General features: G+C 36.8%; 1 protein-coding gene across 1 annotated transcript in view; it reads left to right on the top strand.

Moving 5' to 3' along the window:
- LRP1B (LDL receptor related protein 1B) overlaps positions 1-17,680 on the top strand; it is a 2,241,805-nt gene that overhangs the window by 992,547 nt on the left and 1,231,578 nt on the right. Inside the window, exons 4-5 of the mRNA XM_088842364.1 lie at positions 1,872-1,991; positions 6,393-6,521. Of these exons, the coding sequence (XP_088698490.1) occupies positions 1,872-1,991; positions 6,393-6,521 (249 nt within the window). The remainder of the gene's footprint in view (positions 1-1,871; positions 1,992-6,392; positions 6,522-17,680) is intronic.

Genomic DNA, 17,680 nt, shown 5'->3' with positions numbered 1-17,680 from the left:
CCTTAAGAAGTTGAGAGGAAAATGTGGAACTGTAAAAAAGAGGCTGTGAAATAGGAAAACCAGGATCCCTGGAAACAAAGTGATTACTGTGTATCAGGAAGGAGTAGTTACCAGTGTGAAGTGCTGCTTATAGGTCAAGTCAGTTGAGGATTGAGAAAAGGACATTGTATTTATCAACATCAAGGTCATCGGAGACTTATGTATGAGCAGTCTCTAGAGCAATGGAGATAAAAGCTTGATGGAGTAGGCTTAAGACTGAAACGAAGAGGAAGGAGAAGCAGTGAGTATGGATTATTTTGTAAAGTTTTATTTTAAAGTGGAACAGAGAAATTGGGCAACAGTGACTAATAGAGGAAGGGAGATCAAGCTTTTTTTTTTAATAAAATTATGTTTGATGCTGAAAATGAGTTAATACAAAGGTCAGAAAACATTCTGTAAATGGATATAGCAAATATTAATATTTTAGATTTGGGAGACCAACGACTCAACTAAGGCAACTGGTTGAGCTCTGTTTGTAAAAGCAGCCATAGGCAATGTGTAAACAATTGACTATGATTATGTTCCAGTGAAATTTAATTGACAAAAAGAAATGGAGACTTTAGTTTGATTTAACATAAATTTTTAAAAATGATTATGAGAGAAAGTTGAGAAAAACTGAACTGATAAGTGATAGGGGCAGGGATTTGTGCACAGAAATTGTGGTTGAGGCTTTAATTATGAGTTGAACCAGATTTGAAAAGCAAGAAAGACAATGTGTAGCATAAATCTTTGGAACTTTTCTGTTGATAGCTTTGATTTTCTCAAGAAAATAGGAAAAAAGATCACCATTTGCAGGTGACTGTTAAGGAGCTTTAAATTTTTAAGAAGTGATGCTGCATAAAATAGTTGTATAAAAGTTGAAAAGCAATGGGGCTAAGATAATACTATAGATAATTTTTAGTAAAATAGCAAATTTTCAGGTTTGAAATTCTAGCTATTCTTTTACACATGGGGTTTTCATGTATTTTTATCAAAATTTATAATATTTTTGAAACACCACCTAAATCTGTGGCAGATATTTATTTTGAATCATTTAACTTTAAAAACTTTATTTATCTCCCTTTTGGGGAAAAAAAAAAGAAATTGCCACAATCCTTTAATATTCCTATTTTCAGACACCACAGTCAGTTATATATTTTCTCCATATACTTTTTCTAGTTTAGCAAACTTATTGATGTTAGAAATTATTTGTGCAATGAACATGCCTGTCAGTTCATCTCTGTTTCATACATTTCTCATATTGAATCATAATTTGCTCTACGGTTTTGTTAACTTTGGTTTCAATGATGTATTTGTTCTGAAAAGGTTTAGATATAAAATGAAATATATTATGTCCAGTGTTTAATATTTTGCCACTAATTAAAGATAAATTATTGAAATGGAATATACTCACATTGATTGCTCTGCAGGTTATACATGGATTACTAAATCAAAACAAGGCCACAAAAGATAGAAAATCAATGGATATGTCAGATAGGAAAGGCATAAATGGTGAAATCAACCACTGAGTTGACATTTTTCCTCTTGAAATAATTTAATTTACCAGAATTTGAAAGGATTTGTGACTTTGAACATGTGTAATAAGGGGGAAAGTGAAAGACTGAACAGATTGATCTGAAATTTTATTGACAGTACTTCAAACAAATGCAACCCGGAATATTTTAGGGGGAATCAATATAGTTTGTTTTGTAAACCAGTACAGAAACTTTGTACAAAATCTATCAAAGCTTTATTATTACAGTATGAACTACATAAATATTAACATTTAAATTTAAATAGTATACATGTGTGCATAGTTACAAAGACATAATATCTTTGTTTTTCCTACACAGAACTGTTGCCCAATTGCCAGCAGTTGAATTGTCAGCATAGATGTGCCATGGTCAGAAACAGTACAGTGTGCTACTGTGAGGATGGATTTGAAATAAAAGAAGATGGAAGAAGTTGTAAAGGTAACTATGACATGTTACTCTATTCAGTTTTATTTTAACAGAGGCTTCAGTTCAGTCGCTCAGTCGTATCCGACTCTTTGTGACCCCATGAACCACAGCATGCCAGGCCTCCCTGTCCATCACCAACTCCCGGAGTTCACTCAAACTCATGTCCATCGAGTCGGTGATGTCATCCAGCCATCTCATTCTCTGTCGCTTAGTTAACAGAAATTTAATAAAATATCTTTGCACACTTAACATGTATTCCACATAGTATTTATGTTCACATTTTTGTTTGTTTTTTGAGAGTTAAAAGTTGGCTCTTCCCTCAAAACCACATATATAAACATTAGATAAACCTTTACAAAGTCAGTTTTCTATTTTTTAAATTTGAGGTATAGTTGATTAACAATATTGTACAAATTTCTGCTATACAGCAAAGTGACTCAGTTATACACATATATAGATTATTTTATATATTCTTTTCCATTATGGTTTATCACAGGTTCTTGAACATAATTCCCTATGCTATACACCAGGGCCTTTTTGTTTATCCATTCTAAGGGTAATACTTTGCATCTACCAACCCCAAACACCCAGTCCATCTGTTTCCCTCTGCCCCTCTCCCTTAGCAACCACAAATCTATTCTTTATGTGTGTGAGTGTGTTTCACTTTTCTAGATAAGTTCATTTGTGTCATATTTTAGATTCCTCATACAATCATATAAATTTCCATTCATATTGCAGTAATGTCAAACATTAGACATATCAACATGGGGTATGTTTTAGTCACTAAAACTTTGAATTTAATTATTTTAACCTTCTCAATATTTTATACCTGTTATATAGTTACAGTGTAGTAATCTGTTATTAACAAATTTAAGTTAATAATAGTCTTGTAATGTTCTTTCAACTTTTGTATTAGTAACACCGGTGACTGATAGTTGACCAATAGCAATAATAATGAAATAAGGAAATCAGTCCTGAATATTCATTGGAAGGACTGATGCTGAAGCTGAAGCTTCAATACTTTGGCCATCTGATATGAAGAACTGACTCATTAGAAAAGACTCTGATGCTGGGAAAGACTGAAATCAGGAGAAGGGGAGAATGGAGGATGAGATGGTTGGATAGCATCACCGACTCGACGGACGTGAGTTTGAGCAAGCTCTGGGAGTTAGTGATGGACAGGGAAGCCTGGAGTGCTACAGTCCATGGGATTGCAAAGAGTCAGACACGACTGAGTAACTGAACTGAATAATAATTAACATAAAATATTTATATTTTTAATGTTTTAATTTTTACCTTTATGAACGTTGTACACTAAATGTTTAGTTCACAAAATGACTCTACCCAGTCATATTGAACTATTTAGGTTATTTCTCCATTCTATAGAACTCTATTATATTTATATATTTAAGTATGTGTGCATGTGTGTGTATCCACAATATAAAAACTTATATGGTATATAAAATCTATATAAGGAAAACATGGGATATAGAATCTATGTATAAAACTGAGGAATATCTAGATTGTCAGCAACACTTATAAACAGAATATTTTCCAAAGAAATTGGTGTTTTGCTCATTATTTTAAACCTCTGCTTTAATATTTTAACTTTTACCTTAAAAACAGAATCTTAAAAATAGAAAAATCTTCAGAGAATATTTTTAAAATCCTTGTGACAAAATGAGAAAAGTGAGACCCAGAAAAATTAAGTGATTTACTTAAGTCTGCACCTCTTTTTGGGCTTCCCTGGTGGCTCAGAGGTTAAAGCGTCTGCCTGTAATGCAGGAGACCTGGGTTTGATCCCTGGGTCGGGAAGAGCACCTCTTTTTAGTAAAATACTTTGGAACTAAAATGCAGATCTCCAGAGGTATTCTTATCCTAGAGGCTCATTGCTTTATAATGTACATCAGGCTTAGTTTCTCAATTTAAATGTTCCTTGACTACTCAGGAATTTTTTGGCTTTTCCTTAGTAAACTCCTTTCTTTGCTTGGTGTCAGAGGATGGGATTGAGAGTTCTATCCTCTGATCACTTGTTTGGTCTTTCTGATGACCAGTCCCATTCTGAGATTATCTAATGGTCCCACCCTGAGTTACCTCATTAGTTTAGATTTGAGAGTATTTCAAAAGGCCTCATTATAATTAACAAAAGCTACTTTGTATAACTCAGAAAATTACAAGGGTTAGAAACTTTGCCAGAAACTGAGAACAAAGACCAAACATATATTCTTATTATACCCAAGCAGTTTAATCCACTTAACACTCTTCAGAGGAGGTTCATGGATTTCTCTTTCTTGCCTGCCTTTTTAATATTGGTATCCTGCAGGATTTTTCTATACCTGTTTTCTGACTTACCCTTTCTCTTTGTGGGATCAAGTCTCTGCTATTTTAAAAAATCTATTATCCATATGCTATTGATTCTCTGAAACTACAAGACCAATCTCACCTTGTATTATTACTAGTCCCATATTTCCAACTACTTATTAACATATACTCAAGGATGCTCTGCAGACATCTCAAATTAAACACATCCAAATCAAATTTAGTATTTCCTCCCATGATATCCTCTAAAGTGTGTGAGTACATGCTCATTTATGTCTGTCTCTTTGTGACCCCATGGACAGTAACCTGCCAGGCTCCTCTGTCCATGAAATTCTCTGAATAAGATGTTCAGTAGTGTTTTTTGGTCCATTTTTGTTGTAGCAGATAGCAGCATGTCATTCATTCTTTTGTTGTTATTGAATAATTTTTTATTGTATGGATTTTGTTTTGGTGTTTTCACTTTTTTGGCTATTACGAATAAAGCTGCTATGAACGGGTGCATACAAAAAAAAAAAAAAGAATACTGGAGTGAGTTGCCATTTCCAGGGGATCTTCCCCACCCAGGGATTGGACCTGAGTCTCCTACACTGGCAGGTGGATTTTTTACTCTGAGCAACCAGAGAAACCATGGTATCCCCTAAGGGGGATATCAAATCTATATTTCTTATCAACTAAACCATTATTCACTTCCAACATATACAATCTAGTCTTCACATGTTGTCTTTTTTATTTCTTAAAACATTTGAGTCTATTCCCTCTTCTCCATTGTTACTGCCACTATAGTTCAAAATATTATGACTTCTAAACACAATTTGTCTTATGAAATTAGCACATAGGTAATTTTCCAGGATTCTTTCTCTACAGTCATTAATCCACTTTTCATATGACTTTATTTAGTTTTACAATACAAGGTAGATCATAAAACTCCTATAATTAATGTTTCCCCAATGCCTATACTGTTATAGCACTTTAGCATGCAAATAACTTCATTATCTCATCCCCAGACTGTTTTCCCAATAGTACCTCTTACTATTTCCCTATATTTACCCTTATTCCACTTGACTACTTATACTTGTTTGAAATCCCTACTGTGTCATCCCAATGTTTTTTCACATGCTGCTTTGTTTAACTGCAATACCTCTTTCCATCTGATCCATTTTTATTTAGTCTGAGGAAATCTAAATCATCCTTTAATCTCAGCTCAGTATGAAGACTTCACTTAACATCCTCCCTTCAATTCCAAGCAGGTTCATTTACCTCTCTCTGTTTCTATCATGACTAGAATGCCTTTATTATAAGGAAATGCATAGACATGAGATTCTTATTTCACTAGACTTGTTTCACCTAGAGGTTTAAACCATGTTTTATCAGATTTAGTTTCTTAAGGGATTAGTATAGTGCTTGGTACACAAGACAGACTGAATACACATTTGTCTAAATTATTAACTGACAGATTTTTTTTTTTTTTTTAATTTGTCTGGTTGGTGAACAATCATTAGGTACCTGGTACTTATAGAGGTTTGGACAAGTGCTGGAGGAAAAAAGTATCAGGAGTGGAAGGAGTGAAGAAATAGGAGGAGGGCCATAGATATTAAAATAAAAAATAAGATAAATTTTTTCTTTTTGATGAATATTTAAGTTTCCTCCTTTTGATTTAGTGAAGGTGGTTTACATATCTTGGCCCAGAACTTTAATTTAATGTGTTCATTGAAAATTGTGTTTCCAGACTAGTTCTTTGTTAAAATACTGAAAAAGCCAGATTTATAAACACTAGAACTCTTGAGCAAATATTCATCAGAATGCATGTAACGTTTTACACAAATAGCCAAGGACTTTTAGCCTGGCCATCAAAACTGCAAATAAATTCTCCTTTAAAGTAAATGACTTTATTTTAAGCTTGATCTTGTCTGTAACTCTTAAAATAATAATGAATTTTATGTTCAGATTCTGTGGTTTTGAAAAGATATGTTGTAGTTGGCTCTTTCTTAAAAAAAATAGCCTATTTCCAAAGTTTGGGGAAAAAAAAAATTCTTTGGGGGAAAAAAGTACCCAACAATAAAATCTCCTTAGAAATGATGCCAATTTTCCTTTTAGATCAAGATGAATGTGCTATTTATGGGACATGCAGCCAGTCCTGCATAAATACGCATGGATCCTATGCTTGCAGTTGTGTGGAAGGCTACATAATGCAGCCAGACAATAGATCCTGCAAAGCCAAAAATGGTAAGTTATATATATATATATATTTTCCTTCCAGAATTCATTCCCTGTTTGTAGTTCCTTTTCATTAGAAATGTCATAAAGCAATATGACTTTGAAGAAATAGATTTTTCTTTCATTTTAATTCACTGATCCATACTTACAGATTCAGAGCAGTTCTTTCAGTTGTCACTGATCACTACAAACCTCCTTGCATTACAGGAAGTTTATAATGAGCAAAAAAACCTGTTCAAAGGAAATGGGTTAATTGACTTGAATTACCCCTCTCTCTCCTGGACTATATGATAGATTCCTAAATGGTTTCTGTGGTTTACTGCTTCCCTCTAAAATTCATGTATCACATAATAAAGTTATCTGCTAAATATAAACCAGACCACACCATTATTTTGCTTAAAATCACCCAATAATTCCACTTATGTTGAGAATAAAACCCAACTTCTCACAGGACAACTAAAGGCTAATGATCTGGTACCATTTAATTTATATCTCCTCTCCTGCTACTTCTTTTATCACACACCAGACAGCCTGATTTCCTTCTCCTTCATCCATTCTCTCTTTCCTTGAGGACTTTTCGTTTGCTGTTTGATCTGCCTACAATGCGAAGTGCTGACTCATTTGAAAAGACCCTGATGTTGGGAAAGATTGAGGGCAGGAGGACAAGGATTTGGAGGATGAGATGGTTGGATGGCATCACCGACTCAGTGGACATGGGTTTGGGAGGACTCCGGGAGTTGGTGATGGATAGGCAGGCCTGGCATGCTGCGGTTCATGGGGTCGCAAAGAGTCGGACACTACTGAGCGACTGAACTGAACTGCCTAAAATGCTTTTCCCTAAGATAGTCACATTCTTATCATTCAAGTCTTAGCTAAAATGTCAACACTCAGAATGACCTCTGACCATTCTATTTAAGGGTGTGTACTCTCTCCAACACTATCTTATTTCCCAACTGTACTTATTTATTCATACCTATTCTAAAACAGTATGACTTTTCAGTTTTATTTTCTTTATAGCACTACCATTTGAAATGAACTTATTTATGTACTTGTTAATCATTGGGTTTACCCAGAACAATATAAGCATTATGAGAGTACAGAAATTGTCAATTTTGTTTGCTGTTACTTACTCAGTTCTGAAAATTGCCTGGAACATGTAAGTATTCAGTGTGTATTTATGGAAAGAAGAGAGGAAGGAAGAAAGGAAAAATAATTAATTGTTCTTTCTAATTAAGATTACTAAAACAAGTGGTGTCCTCTTAAGTGTTTTCATTTCATGTTTCAAAACTGCCTTCCCTTTATCTTTTATATGCGTTTAAAGCCTACCTTTTCTACATGGTGTTCAATCTAAGTAAACCCTAAGTATTATTGGTTTGCTAATGAGGTATTCTGGTGATGATAGGATAACACTGTTTTGTGTGTGTGTGTGTGTGTGTTCATGAAATGAATTAGCTTGGAGACAATATATGAAAATATTATACATGATATTCCATCTGGCATCTTCTAACTTCCCCCAAATTAGGTTTCATTTCATACATTTTCAAATTATGATGTCTTGATAAATTAATCAATGTCCCCCTACTCCCTTTTATTAGCAACTGGGAAATTAGACATGGGACTGGGTTCCCTTTCCTGAAAGTAAATTGATTAAAGCATTGGATTTGCTCTGAAAACCATTGCTGCTTCCCTTTACACCATAACTGCATGTTACAATTTAAATTATTTCTCTGAGATAGTATGTTTAATGATTTACAAAATATATTTGTACAGAAAATTACCAAGAAAGGAACTCTTTTATTTCTTAGTTTATTTCTTTCAATTGTTGACTTGGTTTATGAGGCCCTATTTATTTTCGGGTGTAATCCTCCAGAAAAAAATAGGTCAATTTATATGTTATTCTTTTTTTCCACCACTGAGAGTTCTGATTTAATATATTGACAGACGAAAGAAGTAGAAGGCTTTTTCATTTATTGATCTACACAATATTGCTGTGAATACACAGGGAGAATGTTGTGTAATAAACCCTATTCAAAGAAGGACTTTCTTTTACATGGACAGGTTTCTGACAAAAAGAAATGTAACCAAAGAGGGCTGGCACATGATATTAATACTGCATCAAAGAGATTTGATGACTTTACAATCTATTATGGAATATATAAATGCCTTCACTCCTAGGTGGTTGGCTTGATGATAATATTGGAGTATATAATTAGAACAATACACAGTTTTCATGGGAATGTTCCTGTGGTTTGTAATTGGGGAAGAATGAGTAATATAGTAAATGAGTACAAGTCTATAACATATACTGACTATTTCTAAAGGTCACATGGATATTTAAACAATGCATTTGTATAATTAAAAAGAAAGGCAAGGGTGGGATGATTTGAGAGAATAGCATTGAAACATGTATATTACCATATGTGAAATAGATCACCATGCCTTTGAAACAGAGCACTCAAAGCCAGTGCACTGGGACAACCCTGAGGGACGGGATGGGGAGGGAAGTGGGAGTGGGGTTCAGAATGGGGGACACACGTACACCCATGGTTGATTCATGTCAATGTATGGCAAAAACCACTAAATATAGTAAAGTAATTCACCTCCAATTAAAATAAATTAATTAATAAAAAAAATCAAACCCAAACACTATAGTAGGCAGCTAGAATTGCACACAAAAGGAAAATTCTGCAAAGGTCTTACTAGATAATAGAAGGGAAAGCAAAAGGTCTGAGGATAAGTAGCCCTTTACGTGAAGGCAGAGTGGTAGAGTCAGTGGGTTGGGAAGCTGCTATTAAGGTGGTGAACTAACATAATAAAATCACAATCGCTCCCCAACAAGTCACCCCCAAAGCTTGCCAGTGGAACATTATTTTCAATGTAATATTTGATAGTAATAAAGAAAATTGTTTTTTTTTTCCCCCAGGATTTTATTTTATTTCAGTTTTTTTTTTTATGTTTCACTCCATTGCATTTATTTATTTATTTTGTAATTAATTAATTTTTTATTGGAGGCAAATTATTTTACAATATTATATTGGTTGGTTTTGCCATACATTGACATGAATTTGCCCCGGGTTTACATAAGTTCCCCCTCCTGAACCCCCCTCCCACCTCCCTCCTCCCTCTATCCTCCCTCTGGGTCATCCCCGCATGCCAGCCCCGAGCATCCTATAACATGCATTGACCCTGAACTAGTGATTCGTTTCACATATGACAACATACGTGTTTCAATGCCATTCTCCCAAATCATCCCACCCTCACCCTCTCCCATAGAGTCCCAAAGACTGATCTATACATCTGTGTCTCTTTTGCTGTCTCGTATACAGGGTTATCATTTGCATCTTTCTAAATTCCATATATATGCGTTAGTATGCTCTATTGGTGTTTTTCTTTCTGGCTTACTTCACTCTGTATAATAGGCTCCAGTCTCATCCACCTCATTAGAACTGATTCAAATGTATTCTTTTTAATGGCTGAATAATACTCCATTGTGTATATGTATCAAAGCTTTCTTATCCATTCGTCTGCAGATGGACATCTAGGTTGCTTCCATGTCCTGGCTACTATAAACAGTGCTGCAATGAACATTGGAGTACATGTGTCTCTTTCAATTCTGGTTTCCTCGGTGTGTATGCCCAGGAGTGCGATTGCTGGATCATATGGCAGTTCTATTTCCAGTTTTTTGAGGAATCTCCACACTGTTCTCCATAGTGGCTGTACTAGTTTGCATTCCCACCAACAGTGTAAGAGGGTTCCTTTCTCTCCACATACTCTCCAGCATTTATTGCATGTAGACTTTTGGATAGCAGCCATTCTGACAGGTGTGAAATGGTATCTCAAGGTGGTTTTGATTTGCATCTCTCTGATTATGAGGGATGTTGAGCATTTTTTCATGTGTTTGTTAGCCATCTGTATGTCTTCTTTGGAGAAATGTCTGTTTAGTTCTTTGGCCCATTTTTTGATTGGGTCGTTTATTTTTCTGGAATTGAGCTGCAGGAGCTGCTTGTATATTTGGGAGATTAATCCTTTATCAGTTGCTTCATTTGCTATTATTTTCTCCCATTCTGAAGGCTGTCTTTTCACCTTGCTTATAGTTTCCTTTGCTGTGCAGAAGCTTTTGATTTTAATTAGGTCCCATTTGTTTATTTTTGCTTTTATTTCCAATATTCTGGGAGGTGTGTCATGGATGATGCGGCTGTGATTTATGTCGGAGAGTGTTTTGCCTACGTTCTCCTCTAGGAGTTTTATAGTTTCTGGTCTTACATTTAGCTCTCTAATCCATTTTGAGTTTATTTTGGTGTATGGTGTTAGGAAGTGTTCTAGTTTCATTCTTTTACAAGTGGCTGACCAGTTTTCCCAGCACTACTTGTTAAAGAGACTGTCTTTTCTCCATTTTATATTCTTGCCTCCTTTGTCAAAGATGAGGTGTCCATAGGTGCGTGGATTTATCTCTGGGCTTTCTATTTTGTTCCATTGATCTATATTTCTGTCTTATGCCAGTACCATACCGTCTTGATGACTGTGGCTTTGTAGTAGAGCCTGAAGTCCGGCAGGTTAATTCCCCCAGTTCCATTTTTCTTCCTCAAGATTGCTTTGGCTATTTGAGGTTTTTTGTATTTCCATACAAATTGTGAGATTATTTGTTCTAGTTCTGTGAAAAATATCCTTGGTAGCTTGATAGGGATCGCATTGAATGTATAAATTACTTTGGGTAGTATACTCATTTTTACAATATTTATTCTTCCAATCCATGAGCATGGTATATTTCTCCATCTATTAGTGTCCTCTTTGATTGCTTTCAGTAGTGTTTTATAGTTTTCTATGAACAAGTCTTTTGTTTCCTTAGGTAGATATATTCCTAAGTATTTAATTCTTTTCGTTGCAACAGTGAATGGAATAGTTTCCTTAATTTCTCTATTTTCTCATTATTAGTGTATAGGAATGCAAGGGATTTCTGTGTGTTGATTTTATATCCTGCAACGTTACTGTAATCATTGATTAGCTCTAGTAGTTTTCTGGTAAAGTCTCTAGGGTTTTCTGTGTAGAGGATCATGTCATCAGCGAACAGTGAAAGTTTTACTTCTTCTTTTCCAATTTGTATTCCTTTTATGTCTTTTTCTGCTCTGATTGCTGTGGCCAAAACTTCCAGAACTATGTTGAATAATAGTGGTGAGAGTGGGCACCCTTGTCTTGTTCCTGACTTTAGGGGAAATGCTTTCAGTTTTTCACCATTGAGGATAATGTTTGCTGTGGGTTTGTCATATATAGCTTTTATTATGTTGAGGTATGTCCCTTCTATTCCCACTTTCTGGAGGGTTTTTATCATAAATGGATGTTGAATTTTGTCAAAGGCTTTCTCTGCTTCTATTGAGATAATCATATGATTTTTATTTTTCAGTTTGTTAATGTGGTGTATTACGTTGATTGATTTGTGGATATTGAAGAATCCTTGCATTCCTGGGATAAAGCCCACTTGGTCATGATGTATGATCTTCTTAAAATGTTGTTGGATTCTGATTGCTAGAATTTTGTTAAGGATTTTTGCATCTATGTTCATCAGTGATATTGGCCTGTAGTTTTCTTTTTTTGTGGGGTCTTTACCAGGTTTTGGGATTAGGGTGATGGTGGCCTCATAGAATGAGTTTGTAAGTTTCCCTTCCTCAGCAATTTTCTGGAAGAGTTTGAGTAGAATAGGTGTTAGCTCTTCTCTAAATTTTTGGTAGAATTCGGCTGTGAAGCCGTCTGGACCTGGGCTTTTGTTTGCTGGAAGATTCCTGATTACAGCCTCTAGTTCCATGCTTGTGATGGGTCTGTTCAGATTTTCTATTTCTTCCTGGTTCAGTTTTGGAAAGTTGTACTTTTCTAAGAATTTGTCCATTTCTTCCAGGTTATTCATTTTATTGCCATATAATTGCTGATAGTATTCTCTAATAATCCTTTGTATTTCTGTGTTGTCAGTTGTGATCTCTCCATTTTCATTTCTAATTTTATTGATTTGGTTCTTCTCCCTTTGTTTCTTGATAAGTCTGGCTAGTGGTTTGTCAATTTTATTTACCTTCTCAAAGAACCAGCTTTTGGCTTTGTTGATTTTTGCTATGGTCTCTTTTGTTTCTTTTGCATTTATCTCTGCCCTAATTTTTACAATTTCTTTCCTTCTACTGACTCTGGGGTTCTTCATTTCTTCCTTTTCTAGTTGCTTTAGATGTAGAGTTAGGTTATTTAGTTGACTTTTTTCTTGTTTCTTGAGGTGTGCCTGTATTGCTATGAACTTCCCCCTTAGCACTGCTTTTACAGTGTCCCAGAGGTTTGGGGTTGTTGTGTTTTCATTTTCATTCATTTCTATGCATATTTTGATTTCTATTTTGATTTCTTCTATGATTTGTTCATTATTCAGCAGCGTGTTGTTCAGCCTCCATATGTTGGCATTTTTAATAGTTTTTCTCTTGTAATTGAGATCTAATCTTACTGCATTGTGGTCAGAAAAGATGCATGGAATGATTTCAACTTTTTTGAATTTACCAAGGCTAGATTTATGGCCCAGGATGTGATCTATCCTGGAAAAGGTTCCGTGTGCGCTTGAGAAAAAGGTGAAATTCATTGTTTTGGGGTGAAATGTCCTATAGAGATCTATTAGGTCTAACTGGTCTATTGTATCATTTAAAGTTTGTGTTTCCTTGTTAATTTTCTGTTTAGTTGATCTATCCATAGATGTAAGTGGGGTATTACAATCTCCCACTATTATTGCATTGTTGTTAATTTCCCCTTTCATACTTGTTAGTAATTGTCTTACATATTGCGGTGCTCCTATGTTGGGTGCATAAATATTTATAATTGTTATATCTTCATTTTGGATTGATCCTTTGATCATTATGTAGTTTCCTTCTTTGTCTCTTTTCACAGCCTTTGTTTTAAAGTCTATTTTATCTGATATGAGTATTGCTACTCCTGCTTTCTTTTGGTCTCTATTTGCATGGAATATCTTTTTCCAGCCCTTCACTTTCAGTCTGTGTGTGTCCCTCATTTTGAGGTGGGTCTCTTGCAGACAGCATATATGGGGGTCTTGTTTTTGTATCCAATCAGCCAGCCTTTGTCTTTTGGTGGGGCATTCAACCCATTTACGTTTAAGGTAATTATTGATAAGTATGATCCCATAGCCATTTTCTTTATTGCTTTGGGTTCGAGTTTATACACCCTTTCTGTGTTTCCTGTCTAGAAAAGATCCTTTAGCATTTGTTGGAGAGCTGGTTTGGTAATGCTGAATTCTCTCAGCTTTTGCTTGTCTGTAAAGCTTTTGATTTCTCCTTCATATTTGAATGAGATCCTTGCTGGGTACAGTAGTCTGGGCTGTAGGTTATTTTCTTTCTTCACTTTAAGTATGTCTTGCTATTCCCTCCTGGCCTGAAGAGTTTCTGTTGAAAGATCAGCTGTTATCCTTATGGGAATCCCCTTGTGTGTTATTTGCTGTTTTTCCCTTGCTGCTTTTAATATTTGTTCTTTGTGTTTGATCTTTGTTAATTTGATTAATATGTGTCTTGGAGTATTTCGCCTTGGGTTTATCCTGTTGGGGACTCTCTGGGTTTCTTGGACTTGGGTGATTATTTCTTTCCCTATTTTAGGGAAGTTTTCAACTATTAACTCCTCAGGTATTCTTTCATGTTCTTTCTTTTTGTCTTCTTCTTCTGGGATTCCTATGATTCGAATGTTGGAGCGTTTAACATTGTCCCAGAGGTCTCTAATATTGTTCTCATTTCTTTTAATTTGTTTTTCTTTTTTCCTCTCTGTTTCATTTATTTCTACAATTCTATCTTCTAGCTCGCTTATCCTGTCTTCTGCCTCTGTTATTCTACTGTTTGTTCCTTCCAGAGTGTTTCTGATCTCATCTATTGCATTATTCATTGTATATTGACTCTTTTTTATTTCCTCTAAGTCCTTATTAAACCTTTCTTCCATCTTCTCAATCTTTTTCTCCAGGTTATTTATCTGTAACTCCATTTTGCTTTCAAGATTTTGAATCATTTTCACCATCAAAATTCGAAATTCTTTATCAGGTAGATTCCCTATATCTTCCTTTTTGGTTGTGTTGATGGGCATTTATCTTGTTCCTTTACTTGCTGGGTATTTCTCTGCCTCTTCATTTTGCTTATAATGCTTTGCTTGGGGTGGCCTTTCCCTCTTCTGGCCGTTTGTGGAGTTCTCTTTATTATGTAGTTTCCTCGTTGTGTGTGGGGTTGGACAGGTGACTTGTCAAGGTTCCCTGGTTACGGAAGCTTGTGTCAGTGTTCTGGTGGGTGGAGCTGGATTTGTTCTCTCTGGAGTGCAATGAAGTGTCCAGTAATGAGTTATGAGATGTCAGTGGGTTTGGAGTGACTTTGGGCAGCCTGTATATTGAAGCTCAGGGCTAGTTTCCTGTGTTACTGGAGAATTTGCGTGGTATGTCTTGCTCTGGAACTTGTTGACCCTTGGGTGGTGCTTGGTTTTAGTGTAGGTATGGAGCTGTATGATGAGCTCCTATCAATTAATGTTCCCTGGAGTCAGGAGTTCTCTGGTGTTCTCAGGATTCGGGCTTAAGCCTCTTGCCTCTGGTTTTTGGTCTTATTCTTGGAGTAGCCTTTAGACGTCTCTATCTGTCATTTCCAAGGTGGTTCCCTCTGTTTTAGCTTCTATTTGCTGGTCTCTTCAGTGTCTAATTTCCGCCCTGATACTAGGGGGTGGGTGGACACTTTTTAAGGCTCAGTTGTTCAGTCCTGATCTGGGAAGGGAGGAACGCTGCAGACAAATATCTCTGGCGTCTGTGGGGAGTGCTCGCAGCGACTCGGCCACACTGGGTTTGCCCCCGCTCACAGCACGTGTGCTGTCCTAGTCTACACTGCACAGGCTCTAGGTTGCTCTGCCGGGAACTGTCCGAGGCCGGCGCCGGGTTGTATGCACTTCCCAGGTCTGAGCGGCTCAAGTTCAGGTTCTTAGGTACTCGACAAAGGCGCAGACTTGGTTGGGCCTGCGTTTTGTGCCTTTCCCAGTCCGAGCAGTTCAGGGGACCAGGTGTTTGGCGAGCACTGTCTCTGTGACTTATCGCCTCCCCAGTCCCCGCCACTCAGTTTTCTGGGTGTACAACCGGCGCACCTTCTCAGGGGGATATCGACCGGCCCGAGCCCAAGAAGTCCTGATTAGCACAAGCCTGTGTGCAGTTTGTATCAGATGCTTTTCTGGGGCTGCGGTTGCCCGCTCCGGCTCTGGCTGCGCTCCCTGCCTGTCTCCGTGGGGGATGGGGGATGGGCCGACCGCAGCCAGCTCACTCTGCTCAGTCCTTTATTCTGTGAGCGGGGCTGGCCGAATCTTAGGTTAGAGCTTTCCGCCTTTTCGTGGGGAAGCTATCCCACAGTCTGCTTTGCTCTCCCCAGTTCTCTCAAATTGTTCTCCCGGCATTCAAGCCCAGTCCTCTCTCTAAGCAGTTCAGCCGGCTCCTCCCTGCCCAGCCCCCGCTTGCTAATGGCGTATGCAGGCATCTGCGCTGCTTCTCCGCTGGGAGTTACCGTTTGGCGGGTAGTCTGTGAGTTTTAAAAAAATCTTAAAAAAAAAAGAGGGTTATGTGGCCCTCTGATCTTCCAAGGCTCGCCACAGATTCGCCAGTGAGAGTGTTTCCTGGTGTTTGGAAACTTCTCTCTTTTTAAAGCCTCCCTTCCCGGGACGGAGCTCCGTCCTTACTTCTTTTGTCTCGCTTTTTATCTTTTATGTTTTTTCCTACCTCCTTTCGAAGACAATGGGCTGCTTTTCTGGGTGCCTGATTTCCTCCGCCACATTCAGAAGTTGTTTTGTGGACTTTACTCTGCGTTCAAATGTTCTTTTGATGAATTTGTGGAGGAGAGAGTGGTCTCGCCATCCTATTCCTCTGCCATCTTGTTCCGTCTAAGAAAATTAAGTTAATTGATTGTTCCTCTTTTGTAATATAATGACCAAATCCAAGTAAAATTCAGGATCCCTTTTAAGAAGTGCTTCTAATTGGAGAGGGCATTTTAGTCTGTGTGGCAGATGGAAGAAAAGATTAATATGAGGCAGGAGGACTTTTCATAGCTGATAATCCATGCAGTACAGACAAAACCTTTTCTACACTTAGTAAGATTGACCTGATTGCTGCAATATAGAATCAAGTGTTTCAAAGTTGAGAGAAACTTCAAAGGTAACCCAGTCCAAGTATCTGTTTGGTATCAAAATAGGCAATTTCCAATTGGAAGAAAGTCTGCAATCTATGTTAAAAAAAAAATAAACTTTGACTATGCATACTTGATATTACTAAGTAGGAAGAGGCATGCTAGAATGTGAATGTCATAATGAATTGTTCGTAACTTTAGAATGGGACAAACATTAAAAACTAGTAACTGTCAGGCATCTATAGGTATCCAGTAAGACATCCTGCATATTTTTTGAAGTCAATTCTAACAATGACATCTACTCTGAACATGAAATATTTTTCTTTGTTTATTCTGTTTTCTTTTTTAAAATTTAACTTTCAACTTTGGCTGATTTTGTTGTAGAATTATGTGTTAAATGTGGGCCCCCCTGATTTTTGCAGTCACTTAAGAAAATACTTCATCACAGCAGATGGTGACTGCAGCCATGAAATTAAAAGGTGCTTACTCCTTGGAAGGAAAGTTATGACCAACCTAGACAGTATATTAAAACACAGAGACATTAGTTTGCCAACCAAGGTCCATCTAGTCCAAGCTATGGTTTTTCCAGTAGTCATGTATGGATGTGAGAGTTGGACTATAAAGAAAGCTGAGCACCAAAGAATTGATGCTTTTGAACTGTGTTGTCGGAGAAGACTTCTGAGAGTCCTTTAAACTCAAGGAGGTCCAACCAGTCAATCCTAAGGGATACCAGTCCTGAATATTCATTAGAAGGACTGATGATGAAGCTGAAACTCTAATACTTTGGTCACCTGATATGAAGAATTGACTTATTTGAAAAGACCCTGATGCTGGGAAAGACTTCTCCTCCTTCAGGCAGGAGGAGAAGGGGAAGACAGAGGATGAGATGATTGGATGACATCACCAACTTAATAGACATGAGTTTGAGTAAACTCCAGGAGTTGGTGATGGACAGGGAGACCTGCGTGCTTCAGTCCATATGGTCGCAAAGAGTTAGACACGACTGAGTGACTGAACTGAACT

Source organism: Moschus berezovskii, chromosome 2 (assembly GCF_049115385.1).
Source record: "Moschus berezovskii isolate FMDL1 chromosome 2, NW_MosBer_1.0, whole genome shotgun sequence".
Taxonomy (NCBI): Eukaryota; Metazoa; Chordata; class Mammalia; order Artiodactyla; family Moschidae; genus Moschus; species Moschus berezovskii.
The sequence above is the reverse complement of the archived record's forward strand: the minus strand, read 5'-3'. Positions and strand labels throughout refer to the sequence as shown.